The 16,324-nt window shown below is 39.1% G+C and overlaps 1 protein-coding gene across 5 annotated transcripts in view; it reads left to right on the top strand.

Annotated features, from left to right (window-relative positions):
• The window catches only part of ntrk3b (neurotrophic tyrosine kinase, receptor, type 3b), a 236,105-nt gene that overhangs the window by 176,639 nt on the left and 43,142 nt on the right, over nt 1-16,324 (top strand). For all 5 annotated transcript variants that reach the window (XM_026174777.1, XM_026174796.1, XM_026174786.1 and 2 more), the window contains one exon: nt 6,948-7,136. In XM_026174777.1, the coding sequence (XP_026030562.1) occupies nt 6,948-7,136 (189 nt within the window). The remainder of the gene's footprint in view (nt 1-6,947; nt 7,137-16,324) is intronic.

Here is a 16,324-nt window from a genome sequence, read left to right as displayed (position 1 = left end):
ATCTCATCATCATAGAGTCAGTCTGGGAATACATGAAAAGGAGGAAGAGACAGAGGGAAGTTCTCTGAGCTCATTGAGAAAAAAAAAAACCTTGAAAAACTGTGCGCAAATATAGCGAAGAGAACAACTGCATGGTTTTGGAAAGTATCCTCATTACTAACGCACCACATATGAACATAACTCACCACATATATGTGTATATAAATATGAGCTATCGATGGTCATTTATTTTTTTACAGATACGTTTTATACATTCTTAAACATCTTACACTTAATTATTTTCATTCTTGCTAGATCTTCTTGAGGGGAATAAACACATCAGTGCTCTTAAGTTGATGCAGTAAATCTCAAATCACTATTACAGTGGAACCCCGACTTACAAATACCCCATTTAACGAAAAATTCAAGTTACCAAGGCACTTAACGGCAATATTTCTGCCCGTGTTACGGCAAAATGCCCGCGTAACGAAATCCGCTGGCTGTGCCCAGAATGCCCAGAATGCCTTCTGAATCATGTGACAACCCCTTGGCTTTTGTACTTGCGCTTCGCTGTTCCACTTGAACGACGTATTGTTGTTGCAGTTAGCAATTAGCCTATAGCCTATCGTTTACTCAAAAGGCACGATGGGTGCTTCGACTTACGAAAATTTTCGACTTACGAAAGACCCTCGGGAACGAATTAATTTCATAAGTCGGAGTTCCACTGTATTTTTTTAATTATTTTTTTAGCTTAGCATAAAGCCTGTGAGCATAAGGAACAAAATCCATCCTAACATTTTATTATGCTTTGGTTTTTGGAAGGTTTACAGAAGCAAAATATTTTATGTTACTCTTTTTCAAGGAGGTGGTACAGGTAAAAAACCCTGGACAGCTATTTCTGCTTGCAGTAGAAACTCTATTACTATTCTATTAGTAATAGAGTACACACCTTTGTCATCAGTATTGGATATTCCTGTTAGGTCTTGAGTTTTGTTGTGCTACTGTTTTTAATCCTTAGTTTATATGTTTTAAGTTAAGCTTTCAGTTTAGATTTTGATTTCCATCAATGGCACTTCTGAAATGAAGTTTCTATATAGCATTTTCGGTACATTATTTATATCTAATTCCTTCTATTTACGGTAGTTTTTTTTCCCCCTCTTGTGTTTAGTTACTTTTACTTCCTGTTTTAATTTTTATTTTGTGTCTGTATCTTCAGCTTTACTTCAGTGTATTGTTGCGTTCTTGGTCTAGGAGTGCATTGAACGCAACAAGAAACTTGGCCTCCACTCACGCACCACCCAAGAAAGAGCTAAACAGAAAACACAAAATTGCTAAGCAGCCATTTATTTACGTCAACAGTGAGTAAAAATAACAAACAAAACTCCCTAACGGTCCCCACACTTCCCAGTACAAAAAAAAAACAACCAACAGACAATTCGCTTACCTAAAGTGAAAAACAGGAGAAAACTGAATTAACAGAAAAGGCTTCTCACCACTACCACGCTGCTGTAGTGAACAATATATAAGATTAGATAAGATAAGATAAGGTAACCTTTATTATTCCCTCGCGTGGGAAATTTGTTTAAAAAAAATACGCAATGAAAGAGGTACAACAAACTACTTTAGCTACTTTACAAATCTATTTACAGCTATTTACAACAGCAATGCTCTAGTGCCAGACACACACATGCTAATCAGTTAACTAAGTTTTTAGGCAAAAACACTCTAAGTAACAACAATCAGAAAACACAGGCTATCTGTGGGGTGGTGGAGAGGGGACCAGGTGGTTGTCATCTGGTGGTTAAGTACTCGAGTAATCAACCAAGTATCCAATCCCAGAACACCCAACTATTCAGCAGGCACTGGACTTCAATAAGACACACCCAGGTGTCCACACCTGAGAGAGAAGAAAAAAAAAAACACAGCCAACCTCTGGTGGGAGGAGTCACACATAAATCAAACAATTACAACACTGAATCATAACAGTATGATTACCATGATTATGTTCAGTCATTTCTCGTTTCCCGCCTGTTTCCACTTCCCTGATTATCCTTGTGTATATATTGTCCAGTCCTTCCCTTTTGTCTTAGCATCTGTTTATCCACTGCATGTGTTCCCTGCCTGTTTCTGGATTCTTTTGCGTTTTTCCTTCAGAACTGTTGTGTTTTTTCTACACTGACATCAACCTGAGAAGATTTGCATATTTGTTTACAACTAGTTACTACTGTTTCCATGTACTGTATTTGGGTTATTTAACAATTACAGGCCCCAGTTTGTTAGTTAATTCCCTAATGTATTTACAACCTGGTTGTATGTCAGTAATTATGTTATTGTGCGATTTCACTGGTAGTCGCTGTAGTCAGTTGAGAATAGTTTAACTCTGGTTTTACTCTGGACCCAGCTCTCTTGAAGTTACTGAATGTCGTAGACTTTCTGTTGTTCCCAAGTCACTCACTTTTTTTTGTACTCGTAATGTGTTTATACGCCAATCTGCAGTTAATCATTAGTTAATATTAATTCCAGCTCTTTTCCATGCTGTCTCTTTTGTTCTGTCTCCCTCCCTAACAATGTGTCAGTGTAACATGTCATTTACGACAGAATATGCAGACGTTATTTTGAATAAGTTCAGAATTTCCCATTTTCTATACAAGACAATACTGTCCTGTGAAATTAACACAGCGCACAGCTATGTAGTACTGTGCTAACATGAATCCATCCATATATCCAATGTTTCAAACTGGATGATTAAACATGGTAAAGTCATTGGTTTTACAGTTCCACACATCCCATCAAAGGCTTCAAAAACAAGATTTCAAAAACCAGCTATGTCCACCTTTTATACTGTCTATGATCTGCACAACAACCATAACAGGACCAGAGAAGCAGGATCCTCATCTTTCAAGCTCTAGTTACTCTGGTCATGACTGCACAAAAATTACAGGCATTGAGTTGTAACATTCAGCTGGAGAGAAAAAGCTCATACTGCTGCATCATAATTACCACACTAACTGAAACAGAGTGGTTATTTATTTTCTCATCTACCTATATTTTACATCTTTAAATTGATACAAGTATCCGACTAATTTCAGGCTTGAGATACACACAGACAAATGATTGCATTAACTTGAGGAACAGGGCCTGAAAATCTGACCTTCAGAGCCAGTGAGATACTGCGAAAAAGATGAGTCATGCAAAAGAATGGAAAAAATAGCTGAAAGTTGGCTCATTTCATTTTCCAGTTCTCCTGAATAAATCAAAGTTGGTTTAATAGAGAGGAACCTTGCTCTCAGATAGACATTTCAGGGGAAGATGTCCAGTGCCGAATTCCATTCTGTGCACAGGCAACGTCTCAGATGATAAAACCCCTCTCGGATGCCGTTGGGCCTTTTCATCACTCAGGTAACATAAATGCAATTTTTAGGGTGTTCTCAAGTCAAGAAGTTCAATTTCCCCCTCACTCCTCAGAAAACCTTCATCTAGCAAGAAATCAAGGGGGAGGTTTCTGTGTAGTTTGAAGCACTGTGGTTTGGACTGAGGCCAGGCTTTCCCCGAGGCCTCATCGATCTGGCACCAGACTCTGATCAGATGGGTTTTCATTCCATTTCATATTGTATTAAAAAGCAGAACATAATCCAGGGATCCTTTTGAGGCATCTTCTTTCATTTTTAAAGATTTAAACATGAATCATAACGATTTTCTAGGTAATGATTTTATTTCAAGTGTAGTGATGTTTAAAGCGGTATACTGCACATATATCTTTGTGCCTGTGCCGTGTAACAGAGGGTCAGAGGCATCAACTGAGATTTAGTGTGCCACCTGTTCCCAGTGGTTGGGTGGGTAGTTGCTGGCGAAGACCTGTGCTCTGCTGTGCACATCTCTGTAATAAAGCAGGCACTCAGGTATGAAATCTCTGCAATGAGAATAAATGTTGTGAATAAATTGTTGCTCGCATGTGTCACTTCATCACATGCCACCTCAACCCCATCTTCCTTCCACTCAGGGTCTATAATTTGATATGCCTGGGTCTTGATTACTATTTACAGTGTTGTCAAGGTGAGCAAAAGACTCAACATGGAGTGTAAACAGATTCACTGTCACTGCTTCTCTGAATCAGCTGCTGTTGACTTTATTTCCACTCACTGTTTCCTTCGCTCCCTTCATTCCCTCCCTCCTCCTTTCCTCATTCCCCACTGAAGATTGCAGTTGTCAGAGCTCCGCATTGCTTTCGGCATAGCAGTGATCGAACAGCAAACTGCATCACATTGGCTTACAGTAAATCATGTCAGAGTCTTTCTATGAATTTTGATTAAAGAAAGGGAATTATGCTTGGTATTGACAGGAGTGTGTTGTATGACAACATAAATTCTAAATTCAGACGGCGTCGGTAGTCGGGCACTACCTGTGTTGATAGTCATTTCTTTCTTTCTTTTTTATGCATTTTCTGTCTCCATTTATCAAAAATCTTCACACGGTCAGTATGACAGAAGTCAGTGAGGGATATGTTGTGCATCATGTTCCACGGCTTTGACTTTTCTTCAACTTTCTTTCACATTCAACTAAACTGCAATTAAATTTTAAAGGAAACATAACTGCATCCACAGGGAAATATTCACAAATTTGAAATGTTGCGAATATGTTACTGCCAAACCTTTTGTTTACTAGCAAATATAATAGTTTCATACAATGTCCTCTAATTCAATAGCATTAATTAATGGTTATGCTTAGCCACAAATCACAGACTCTAAAAAGAAATTGTTGTCCTCTTAAATATGATAATAGATCTCAATAATTTTGAACTGAAGATGTTTGGGAGGAAAAACTCCATTTTTTTCTAGCACCCAAACCACTGAAAAGAACAGTTCACATGACTCTGTGATACTGAGATGCATTATACATAAAATGTTGCTGGACATTACCTCATGTTTGCTGTCTTTTCAATGTGTTTCATATCACTTAGAAGATTGATAATCTAAAAGAATATGGAAACTAAAGAGGTGGCTGGCTTTGATTGTCTTTGGCTTCACACTTGAACCCAGCGGTCCCAAACCCCCGGGCCGGTCCATGAGTTGTTTGGCACCGGGCCGCGAGAGTTGAGACTCAGGTGTGAAAATTATGATTTTCATGGTCTTTATCGTTATTTTTTATCGTTAACTCGGTGTCCCTGGGTCTTTTCCTGTGAGTTATGAATAAATCTTTTTTTTTTTTTATTGGTACCGGTACTGGGTTTTTATTGTGGTATTTATCCACAACACCTTAAAGGCCGGTCCGTGAAAATATTGTCGGGCATAAACCGGTCCATGGTGCAAAAAAGGTTGGGGACCGCTGCTTTAACCCATAAAAAGAAATTCGAACATGTTAGTTTTGGGTATTCAGCCGTGATTGAAACCCATCCAGGCCTGCCATAACAGGCTAATATTTAGTTTTTGGATATTAAGTCCTTTGTGTCTTTGGATTGCCCATAAATCACCAACAAAACCCTGCACTCTGTACTATGTTATGCATTTCAGACACACGTTTTTTTTAGTGCTATTGTCAAAATGGCTCATTTTACATTTGAATGCACAACACAAAATGACTGCGACTACACACAGTCTTTTTCAAGGGTCACCATAAATGCTTGAATTGAAGGGTTCTGGACTTAGATAAGTCACTGGATGTGAAGTGAAATGTCTTCAAGAAAGAAAGAAGTTCAGTCGTCTGAGAACCTACACGACACTATTTCAGGGGTCACGTTTTCATCCAATTTATTTTTCATCTCTCAACTCTATATAGAAACTTTTTTTTCCCCTCCTGGAAGTGGAAAGTTTTCTGAGCACATCTAAATAAGATCGCTGAGATGGCCCAGGAAGTAAAAAAAAAAAATCCCAACTATATTGCAAGAGAGGACATGTGTGGGGTGAAATACTGAAGATCTGACATCTGTAGGTTATCTTTGCAGGCATGAACCTGTTACCTGTCACTGAGAGAGAAAGTTTTCAGGTTGGGAGATAAATGCCGTCAGTGTTCTAGTCTGAGAGCTGTGAGATGCTGAGATGTGTAGGAAGTGTTGCTGTTGAGCTTTGGATGTAAGGATAAAATGCTGGTTAGAAAACGTGAAGTCTACACATCAACTATTTAAAAACACTGTAAATGTGTGTTTTGGGCAGATTTTGATCAATTAATGTTGAATTGATAGTTTTCCAATGATGGATATGAGTGACCAGCTGAAAATCCAAAACTGGATTTTGACATATATGCTAGCAGCTTCAGGAAATAAAACACCAGCAAAACGCACCTGTTTTATATGTAAGTTAAACAGGTAAGCTAATTTTTGAAGGAGGAATAAATAAACTGAGTTTCTTTTTCTCATTACAGAAGATTTTTTCATTTGAGCCCTTAACTAAAATTTAAACAAATCCCCAAACAATTTAGTTTTTACCCATTTCCAGCTGTCTAAATGTCAGAATTGCTTCTTATCTAGCGTTAGTCATTTGGAGTATATACTGGGTATAAACCATTTCTCTATAACAAAACATAAATAGATTTTTTTTCTGTTCATTTATTTTGTTTTGAATTAGTTAGAAAAAACAACTTTAATTTGTTTGTATCTATGTCGCTGCTCCACACTGGGGTAATTGTGGGTACATGCCAATAAAAATATGAAGTCATGTTTACTGCAACTGCTCTTATTTTCCCTGGCTGTGCCTGGACATAAAAACAAACCTCCCACTTTGAAAATGTTACTTTATAACTGTGACTCTAGTAAAGGATAATTTACTGTACATGCATACTGTGTACTTCATTACCATATCTAAGAAACAACAACTGCAGCAACTCAGTCTCCACCCAGAATTATTATTATTATTGTTATTTATTTATTTATTTTTAAATAGAATACCTTAGGAAATTGTATTTGTGTCTCACCAAGTATATTCACAGTTTAAAAAAAATGTGTTTTGGAAGTAAGTTTTTCTTTTGTCTCTTCCCAGGACCAGTAGCTGTAATCAGTGGTGAGGAAGACTCTGCTAGCCCTCTTCACCATGTCAACCACGGGATTATTACCCCCTGTACTCTGGATGCGAGTCCTGATGCGGTTGTCATAGGGATGACTCGTATTCCTGTAGTGGAGAACCCTCAGTACTTTAGACATGGACACAACTGCAACAAGCCAGCCACCCGTAAGTCCTTCCAGTGTATCTGACAGCAGTTTAAAGTGCCAGTATCGCCTCTGAAAAAATCTTCTGTTCAATCTTCTGTAAAAGTCACAACATCAGCATCGAAGCAATGCTACTTTTTACATGGAGTCTGAATGAGTGCAGTCATATTGAGGAATAGATATGAACAAGGTTATAACATTCTGAGGAGATTTTTATGTGTAGCATTGGCTAATTACCATAAAAGGCTAGGACACAATACTTATTTATGTTCAGCCTAACCTGACACTTCATTCAGAAGCAGCAGGTTTGATTGAAAAGAGAAACTGTGCTGGATTTTTGGATAACATCACAAGCAGAATAAAAATCTGAGCTCACAGAGCTGCATTGCATTCACACCGAAGATAAGATAAACCAGGCAACCGAAGAGGGACGTGAGGGTCTAATTCACATGTGCATCATACGCAGCTAGAGTCTCGCAGTTTATTTTAGATTCTTTTTAAACTAGTGCTGACAGGCCTTAAACAAGGCCTGACAGCATCCACACGGCCACCATTATGGTGATTCATGCGGCACATGTTTATAGTTGTTCCAAATGGCCAACCATGCAGCACTGTAGTGCAAAGGTAAAAACTGTCACCTCACGCGTTCTGGTTTGAATCTGGGGGCCACCTGCGGCCTTTCTGTGTGAAGTTTGCATGTTCTGCCTGTGCGTAGGTTGCTTTTCTCCTTGTACTTCAGCTTGCTCCCACAATCCAGAGATATGCATGTTAGGTTGACTGGTGAGTCCAAATTTGCAGTGTGTTCACACCTCTAATAGACAATGTTTAACCCACATGCTGTGGGCACAGGTGACATGTGGGTTAAGGTTCTTTGCTTCTCTGAGTAAGAAACATCATTTTGGCATATTCCTCTATCATAGTGCTATCCCTCATTACTACCGGCTACCATTATTACAAATTATATTGCAGCGTTTTTCTAGGATCTGGCTAATTAAACTAAAACTGCAGGGCACGTATGAAGCAGACAGAGTGCCACAGCATGTTATGTAGTGTAAAGAAAAGAGCAGCATCTGGTCAGAGAGCCAGATATCAAACACCACATCTTTATGAGGCTCTATGAGGCTGTTGTACCTCCATTATAATTAGCTGTGTATCTTTTCAATGAGAATTGCTGAGGCCCTCGGGGCAAAGGTATAATTTAGATTCATCTAGAGAGTCGGCGTGATCATATGGTGTTTGCATCAGGTGGCATGGTGCCCGGCTTTTCATATAGGGCCTGTTTAGCAAAAGCCTCCTTCTGTATATCAGTGACTGCCGTTCCAATACCCTGAAAAAAAATATCACATGCTTTCCCTCGGGAGTCATGTTCCAGGTTGGAGAAAGACAACAGTACTTTAAGGCCTAATTACTCACAATTACATTGATTGCTCAAGAGAATCAGCAGAAAACTACTGTGCCAACAGCGAGCCTCGGCCTAACGCCTGCTGCTTTTATTTGAAATGATACCATTTTATTTGAAGTCAAACCAACCAGATTTAGTTAGGAAGCAGGAGCTCTTCCTGTCTGACAGTCCCGTTCAGCACAGATTTACGTCATTTACAACTTGGTTCAAAATGGCTGCTGGACAGGCTAACAGAAGTTGACTTCTGACTTGCAGCCAATGAGAATGAAGGAAATCCCATTTAGAGGTGATAAATAAATGACTGGTCTTATGTATTATGAATTGCATGAATTGTTAATGTCTAGCCAGTGACTGATTTATAACATCTCACGCCTTGCACAGGAGAGCTGATCGGGAGCTAATGAATAAATGACAGTGGGCACAAATGAAACTTTCTCTCAATCACCGTGCACCTGGAATTGAAAGTCGCACCATGAATGAGCGCCATGACAGCTTCGACTTAGTCTTTACTGAATGTTCTTCCTCTCAGTGCGCAGTTCCCTTTGTTCTTTTTTCTTTTCTTTTTTTTTTAATTTAATTCTGTGTGCATGCGTTAAAAAATAAAAAAGAAACCGTAGGAAATGAACCCTGAATTCATCACAAGGTCATAATGGCCGCTGCTTCCTGCCATCGGCTACAAAAACAAAATGGATCCAAACGGTTTCTGCCTCCGCCGATCATTCGCTGAATATGAATGCATTCTTTACCCTGAGGACACAGGGAGGGGAAATGTCTCTGTGTATCCATGTCTATATTTGCAGCTAGTGTGTGTGTAGGTCTATGGGAGTGAAAATTAATGCATGGATCTGAATGTACGCATACTCCTAGTGTGGTTTTTATGTACCAGGAATTTGCCGCATGTCACCTTAGTTTTCTACTTTCATCTGTATAATTGATGATTGATAAGCATCCCAAGTCAAGGGTCCCTTAGGTGCCCCCAAGGGCCTCCCAGGTCCAAATTGTCTACCTGGCCTCCTACCGACTTATTGTTTTGCACCTTCACTTGCCAACACAAGAGCTGCACTCAGCTCAGATACAGCATAGCTGCTTTCTGGTACTCGGCCACTAATCCATAATGTATTCATTCATTTACTTGAAAGCTTCTTATCCAGGAGAATAGCTTGCTGCCTGGGTGTCTCTGTCTCTCTCTCTCTCTTTCTGTCTTTCACACATACACACACATACATCCATAGTTCAGTCTAGCAATAGAGACGCTACCTAACACATACATAAATTTAACACACCCATACTTCTCCTTACCTGTGCCCATCAAGAGTACACTAATGTGCTGGTCAGTCCCAGCCTGCTTCTGCTACCTCTGGGTGATTTATAGCGTCCCTTGCTGTCATGCTGTGTGCATTTTGAAATCAGCTCCAGCGATAACAATGAGGGGGAGGAACCGTATTTAGCTGTTGTTCTGGCTGCTGTGTGCCATTCTGGCTCCTGTTAAAACAGCTGCATTGAAGGGAAACTGCCTGCTGCAAAGCTTACACCAATGATTCCAGTGTGCCCTTACCAAATGTATTATTCATGAGTGTTTGATCTACAAGTCAAACCTGCCAAAAGAATATAAATATTGGCACCAATGGTTAAATAGTTCCAGTCACACTAAATAGAGCGCACCGTATCTTGGCTGTTTAGGCTGTGCCACCTGAGATCAGTGCTGCAGTCAGTCCCTCGCTGCGGGAGGGAATTTGAAAAATGAACATTAACTTCATCACATTATAATTGCCCTCTAGTTGAACCATCAACCTGTACACATGTAGAATTAAACACGCTGGAAAACACAGCTGTCATTCTCACACCAATTTAGAAACACGCTGCAGCATCATGCAGTTGGTTTATATTTCGGCTGAACTGGTGGCCTCTAGTTTTGCTGTGTTAAATGCGTGAGCCGTGACTGATGATGACGTTTGTTGAGATGAGCTTTTTTAGGGGGGGTTTCCACTGAAAAAGGCCAATCCTGGGGAAATGTAGCCGCATTAGGGAGATAAAGGCAGGAAAGGCAAAGGACAATTCTTTAGCCTAATGACAGATCTATATCTATCCAGATCCGCTGTCTCCCAGCAAGTGGCTTTGTTTTATCACCGAGCTTGCTATTTTAATTACAGATTTGTCACATCCCGCTGGCCAAAATTAGACAATAGCTTTTGATGTTGGAGAAGCATATAGCCTTTCATTATAACCATGTTATTAGGGATAGTACTTCTGGGCAGATTTCGGACAAACCCTCACTCTGCCCCCTCTACATTTGTGCAGCAGAGACAAAGTAATGCTCAAGGTGCTGTTTTTGAAGATCAAAATGTTTCCAGCAGGGACAAGGAGTGACTAATTTGGCAACTTGAAAGCGAAGCAAATGAATGGAAATGCAGCGCAGATTGATTGAAAGGCAGTTATCATGTTCCAAGGCTGCAATTCTATGAATTATAGTTTGAAACAGAACAGACCCACAGGCTAGACAGTTGTGAATTCAAACAACCTATTTAAGTGTCGTCGTCGTCCCAAAAGAAAAGTTCAAGATGATTTCCTTTCAGCTTCAACCTGGAAGGTTCTTTGCTGAACAAAATCTGAAATGATGCTTCTTCATGTCTGATAAAATTGAGTGAAAACTGTCTCCTGAAAGACAAAAACCTACAAGTAGATTTGCTGAAGATCTCACAAGGTTTTCGATTGAGAAAACCAGAAAGAAATCTAAAACACACTTAAAATACAGAAATATTTATCCAGTTCTTTTTTTACTCCTGTTATTATAAATTGAAATTAATTGCTTGCAGCATTATAACTTGGGACATATACTGGAGTGTGAGAGTATTAAAGTACACCAACACTGATTTGTTTTCTGTATTAACACAGGAACATACAGCTGTGCATTTGAATTTAAATAACACATTCTTGTCAGTGTTGACAGGTCAGCACCATAATGAATAATTAATTCCCATCACAGAGGACCCAGCCCACAGCATTTCAGCTACAGAATAATACAAATCTAAATAACACCAATTTTCCCAAGCAAAGTTACATAAACGCGCTTTTCTGCTTTTATAATACAAACACAATTTATACTGTATCTATGGGGACTAACAGCTAAGGGTGGGTAACATGCCTCATCTCCTTCAGGATGTCAACTATAACTAGTTAAGACTTTTAAAGAAACTCCCATGAGCCGCAAGTGTTAAGAACTTAGTGCTTAAGTGCTTAAAGCGTAACGTTTAATTCAGCAATAACAATAAGGCTGTGCTTAGGGAGAAGTTATTGTCAAAAGGAAATCAATCAGAATAAGCGTTATAGTATGGCACCACTGTTAAATATTAAATATGTAAATATATGCAGTATATCTATTAGTATATAAATAAGAATTTGTGTTAATTGTGTGATACCTGCAAACAACAGCCATTTCCTTCTTTTGTGACTGTATTTTCATATATGAGTTAAATTAGGATTCATTTTTATTTCATTCTGGCCATATTGTATAAAACACTGGACCTTTGTCACCAATGTCCAGCTTCACTGTGTTTCTTTTTCCTGCTTTTTAATAAAACTCAACAACTCCTTCAGTATCACACTTAGCCTGTGAGTGTGTGAGCAGGTTCTGTGGTTCACACAGCACAGAAACAACCACAGTAGCTAGAAGAGTGACAGCACAATATGAGAAAAGATTACATAAAAGATGGCTATTGAATAACAGCATGGTTACTAAAGCCAGGTTTAAAACACTAAATTTAGCATAGATATACACATATGCACAGACACATACACACAGTGGCACACACACATAGAAAATGTGTCATTCAGCAAAGGTGGAGCATGGACAGGCTCTTGCTAACTGCATTTAACTACACAGCAAGCCATCTTTTTTGTCATTTAATGCCATTAAAATGCTCGATCTCCAAGGAGTCGAGAGGTCCGGCTAAGTGACTTGAATCAACTATTAGCTAAAGCTACCTGTGTTGCCATCCACCTGTCACTCACGACAAGTAATGCAAACTGTAGCCCTTAAAAAGATTTGAATGACTAAGTTATAACAGATTCACACTCCATTAGTTGTTATGCAAGGAGAAATCAGCCATGGAGAAAACATTTTCATTTCTGTGGGGATTCACTCAGTTTTTGAGCCAGCCTCATGTGGCCACATGAGGAATTGCAGGTTGTTGGCACTTTGGGGTTGGTTTCGTTTTATTTGCTATCTTCTAATTTTGATTAATATGCCAAGATCCAGTCTCAGTCCCCTATCGATTTTTCATCCAGTCACATTGAAAGCCTGTCTTCAGCAAGCTCAGCACCAAAAACAGTTCCTAGGTTCCAGTGAAACTAGGCTAGCAGTGATCTTGCCAGTATTTGATATGATTCAATCCAAAGTATTTGTCAAATAGCCCAAAAATTCCCATCACTCTTGCCCACTTTCCACAGCAATTAGCCAGGTGTATGGAGGTCTTTCATTCTTTGCACATCTACTTCTGTTATTTTTGAGTGAAGCCTTGCTCAAGGGGGCCTGTGTGCTCTTGGCTGACATGCTATTGGATGAAAAGGTGAGGGGGCGGCGGCTGCTTTATTATGCTCTTTCATAACCGTCATTGAGAAATAAAAGTGACACTGGAAAAATACCATTATGAAACATAAACACATTTTTGAAAGAGGGCATGTGAAAAAATGTCTAATGAAATGAAAAGGTGCCCCAGTAAAACCTTGCTACTGTGAAAATAAGAATGATAAAATAACCTTTAAAAGAAAAAAATGCCAGCTTATTCCACGTGCTTGCTTCTAATCATTTCTGAACAAAGCTGGTGTCATCAGGATGATGTTATGGGTGATGCATTCTTTATTTTTGTCATGTGTAGGTGTTATTTCACATAAGCCAGAGTTTTCACTAATGCCAGGCAGCAGCGGTAGCAGCAGCAAACACATAGGCCGGCAGTAAGCCAGCCACAGCAGGTTAGGAGTAGATACCCACAGAGAGTCAACAGTAAATGCGGGTGTTCATGTCACTGTTGCCCAACGATGCCAGCAGACACAGCCCCTATGTTGCAGTGAATTTAATGGCGTGAGCTTTTTGTATGCTATTAGCTGCTGGATGAGTGCCTCTCTTCTGACTGTTCACATCCTGCGGTGCACTTTTTGTAGGCAGACTGAACTACAGGTAAATTACAGTGGTCTCAGTGAAATGATCTCTACATTTATATTGTGATAAAATCTAGGAGGGCAGTAAATGAACAGAGGGGGGGTTTTTTTCCAAGTGAGTGTGTTTGTGATAATATTTGTTTTTTATGCTAATGATTTGGACTGCAGTACTTATCAGAATATCGTAAAACATTTGCTTTTTATACATTTGAATTTAAATTTAAATTAATAGTGGTTGAACCCTATTATAGTTCCCATTTAGTTTTCTATAAGAAAAAGTTTTTATGAGTGGCAAAATCTCCTTAAAAGTAGCTTTATAGACAAAATAAATGAATGTGAAGCTGATGCCCGAAATGAGAATTTGTGTGGACGTTCTCAGCATTTTTAATTAGGCCACCACTTCTCAATATTAGAAGCAGTCACTCTGCAGAGGATAGATTGTCAATGTCCAGTAGATGCACACTGATCAACCCACCGCACACTCAGGGACGCTAGTGAGATACAAAGAAATACTCAGTCTCCTGTGAGGCATAAACAGCCACATCAGTGCACAATGTTGGCAGTTGGAGACAAACACACACGCACATACTGACACTGGAGAAAGTTGGCAGGTAGCTGTGGTGAAATGCATGCATGCACACAGACACACATGTGGGTACAGAACAAAGCCCTCCAAACATCTGTGCTCCTCCAGCAGCCTGACCTGACTAGCTGAGTAAATCTCAGCGCTGCATTGCCTCTCAGCCTCCAGGGAGAATGTTTGCTGGCGCTGAGGCCTCAGGTGAGCCAGGACAAATGAATGATGCTGAGCTGCAGGATGGAGATTTAATCTCAGGGCTTTTCAGCGTGCCACTCTGGGTAAATAGGCTGCAGGATGCAGCCCGAGTCCGCCTGCAGAGGAAACTGAAGGTTAAAGTAACTTGTCCTCGCCACTATCAATAGGTGCACTCCATAATGGCACCTTCATTCCCATCAGTGGAGAGGAATGAGGTGGCTGGTAGCTATTTAGCGGCTGAGCAAAACAAACCAGATGAAATATTCACACCCAGAAAATAAGGAAGCAGGGACAACTATACAAATGAGGTGTTGTAGTATTTACTTTATTAATTTGTGCAGTTTTGTACACAGTCAGTTATCACAGTTCAGTGTGTGTACAAATCCAAAGTGAAAAGTTATTATTTTAAAGTTAAGTTAAACACAAAACAATAACAATTATATTGAAAGCGGCCTCCATCAATTACATATCATTATTTGGTATGGTGAGATAGAGGCAGATGACTCACTATGGAAACCCCTAAAGCAACGGTCCCCAACCTTTTTTGTGCCACGGACCGGTTTAATGTCAGACAATATTTTCATGGACCGGCCTTTAAGGTGTCGCAGATAAATACAACAAAATAAAATGATACGACCAAGACAAAAACTGTGGTATTTTTTAAATGTAATAATAAATATTTACAAAATTAAAAGTTTACACAACTTTTAATTGTGTAAATGTTACAGAATTACATTCACTGTGTAATTGTGTAACTTTATTAGCAGCATCCTCCTGAAATGCACCAACAACATTGAGAGTAACATTCTACTTTCTGCCCGTTAATGCGCTCTGGTCACGACCAGACGGTTTCTTTTGTGTTTCTTTATTTGTTTTTTATTGATACATTGTGGCACATTTTCAGTTCATTCTAGCAAAATATAACAACCCAATTATTTTGAGCAGCTTTAGATGCATGACTAGGTAAAACAGTTGTTAGTTTGACAATTAATGAGCTCTGGTTTAGTTAATTTGCATAATGACAGATATAGATATTAAGGTGATAAAACCGATAAAATAATATGAAAATGTTTCCAGTTTACACATGTGAGATATTATTTAATCATCTCACATCACAGCAAGTGATAAAATAAATAAAAAGATACAGTTACAATCTAACACAGTCTTCAGTGTGCTTTAGCTGCTTTAAAAAGGAAGACGAGGGAGACTATTTTAGTCTGGTATTATGTGGTTAAAAAACTTTCTAAGCCTACACCTGCTGATTGATGACAACCTTCAAATTTTTACATTTATGGCATTTCACCAACTACCTCATCCAAAGAAGCTTAATGACGGGTGCAACAAGAGAATAAGCTTCAATAACTGGATGATGGCAGCGATGTGACAGGCATCTGGTAGTAAAGCCAACACTGATCCTCGAATGATCCTGTGTGACGGAAAAGTGCAAGTAAAAGAAAAATGAATATTAGGTATAAGACAAGCAGTTTTTATAATGCTTAAAGTTTCTGTGATATTTATGATATTTACACAAGTGCATGTCTGAAGCCAAAAATATAATCTACCTTTTCCTACCTTTCCATTGGTCTGGCTTTTCTAATATGGCCCCAATGAACTGCTAAAAGGGTCTAAGACCTCTCTGGCTCTTATTTTTTTTTTCTCCTTGTTTTAGTCTGACATGCTTGTGCACCTGAATGCCATATATAACTCCTTTAATAAAAGCGGAAGTGAGAAAGGGAGATATCAATCAGTATGAAATACATGTGGGGTGAGTCGAGAAACCCTTCAGACCTTTATCAGATGGTGAAGTGTCAGAGACATTTGGCCTATCAAATCCCGTCAAAATACATTTTGAATTAAAATGTATGTGTATCGACTTCAG

This window comes from Astatotilapia calliptera, chromosome 1, assembly GCF_900246225.1.
Source record: "Astatotilapia calliptera chromosome 1, fAstCal1.2, whole genome shotgun sequence".
In the NCBI taxonomy this organism is placed as follows: Eukaryota; Metazoa; Chordata; class Actinopteri; order Cichliformes; family Cichlidae; genus Astatotilapia; species Astatotilapia calliptera.
Note: the sequence above shows the minus strand (reverse complement) of the source record. Positions and strands in the feature narration are given on the sequence as shown.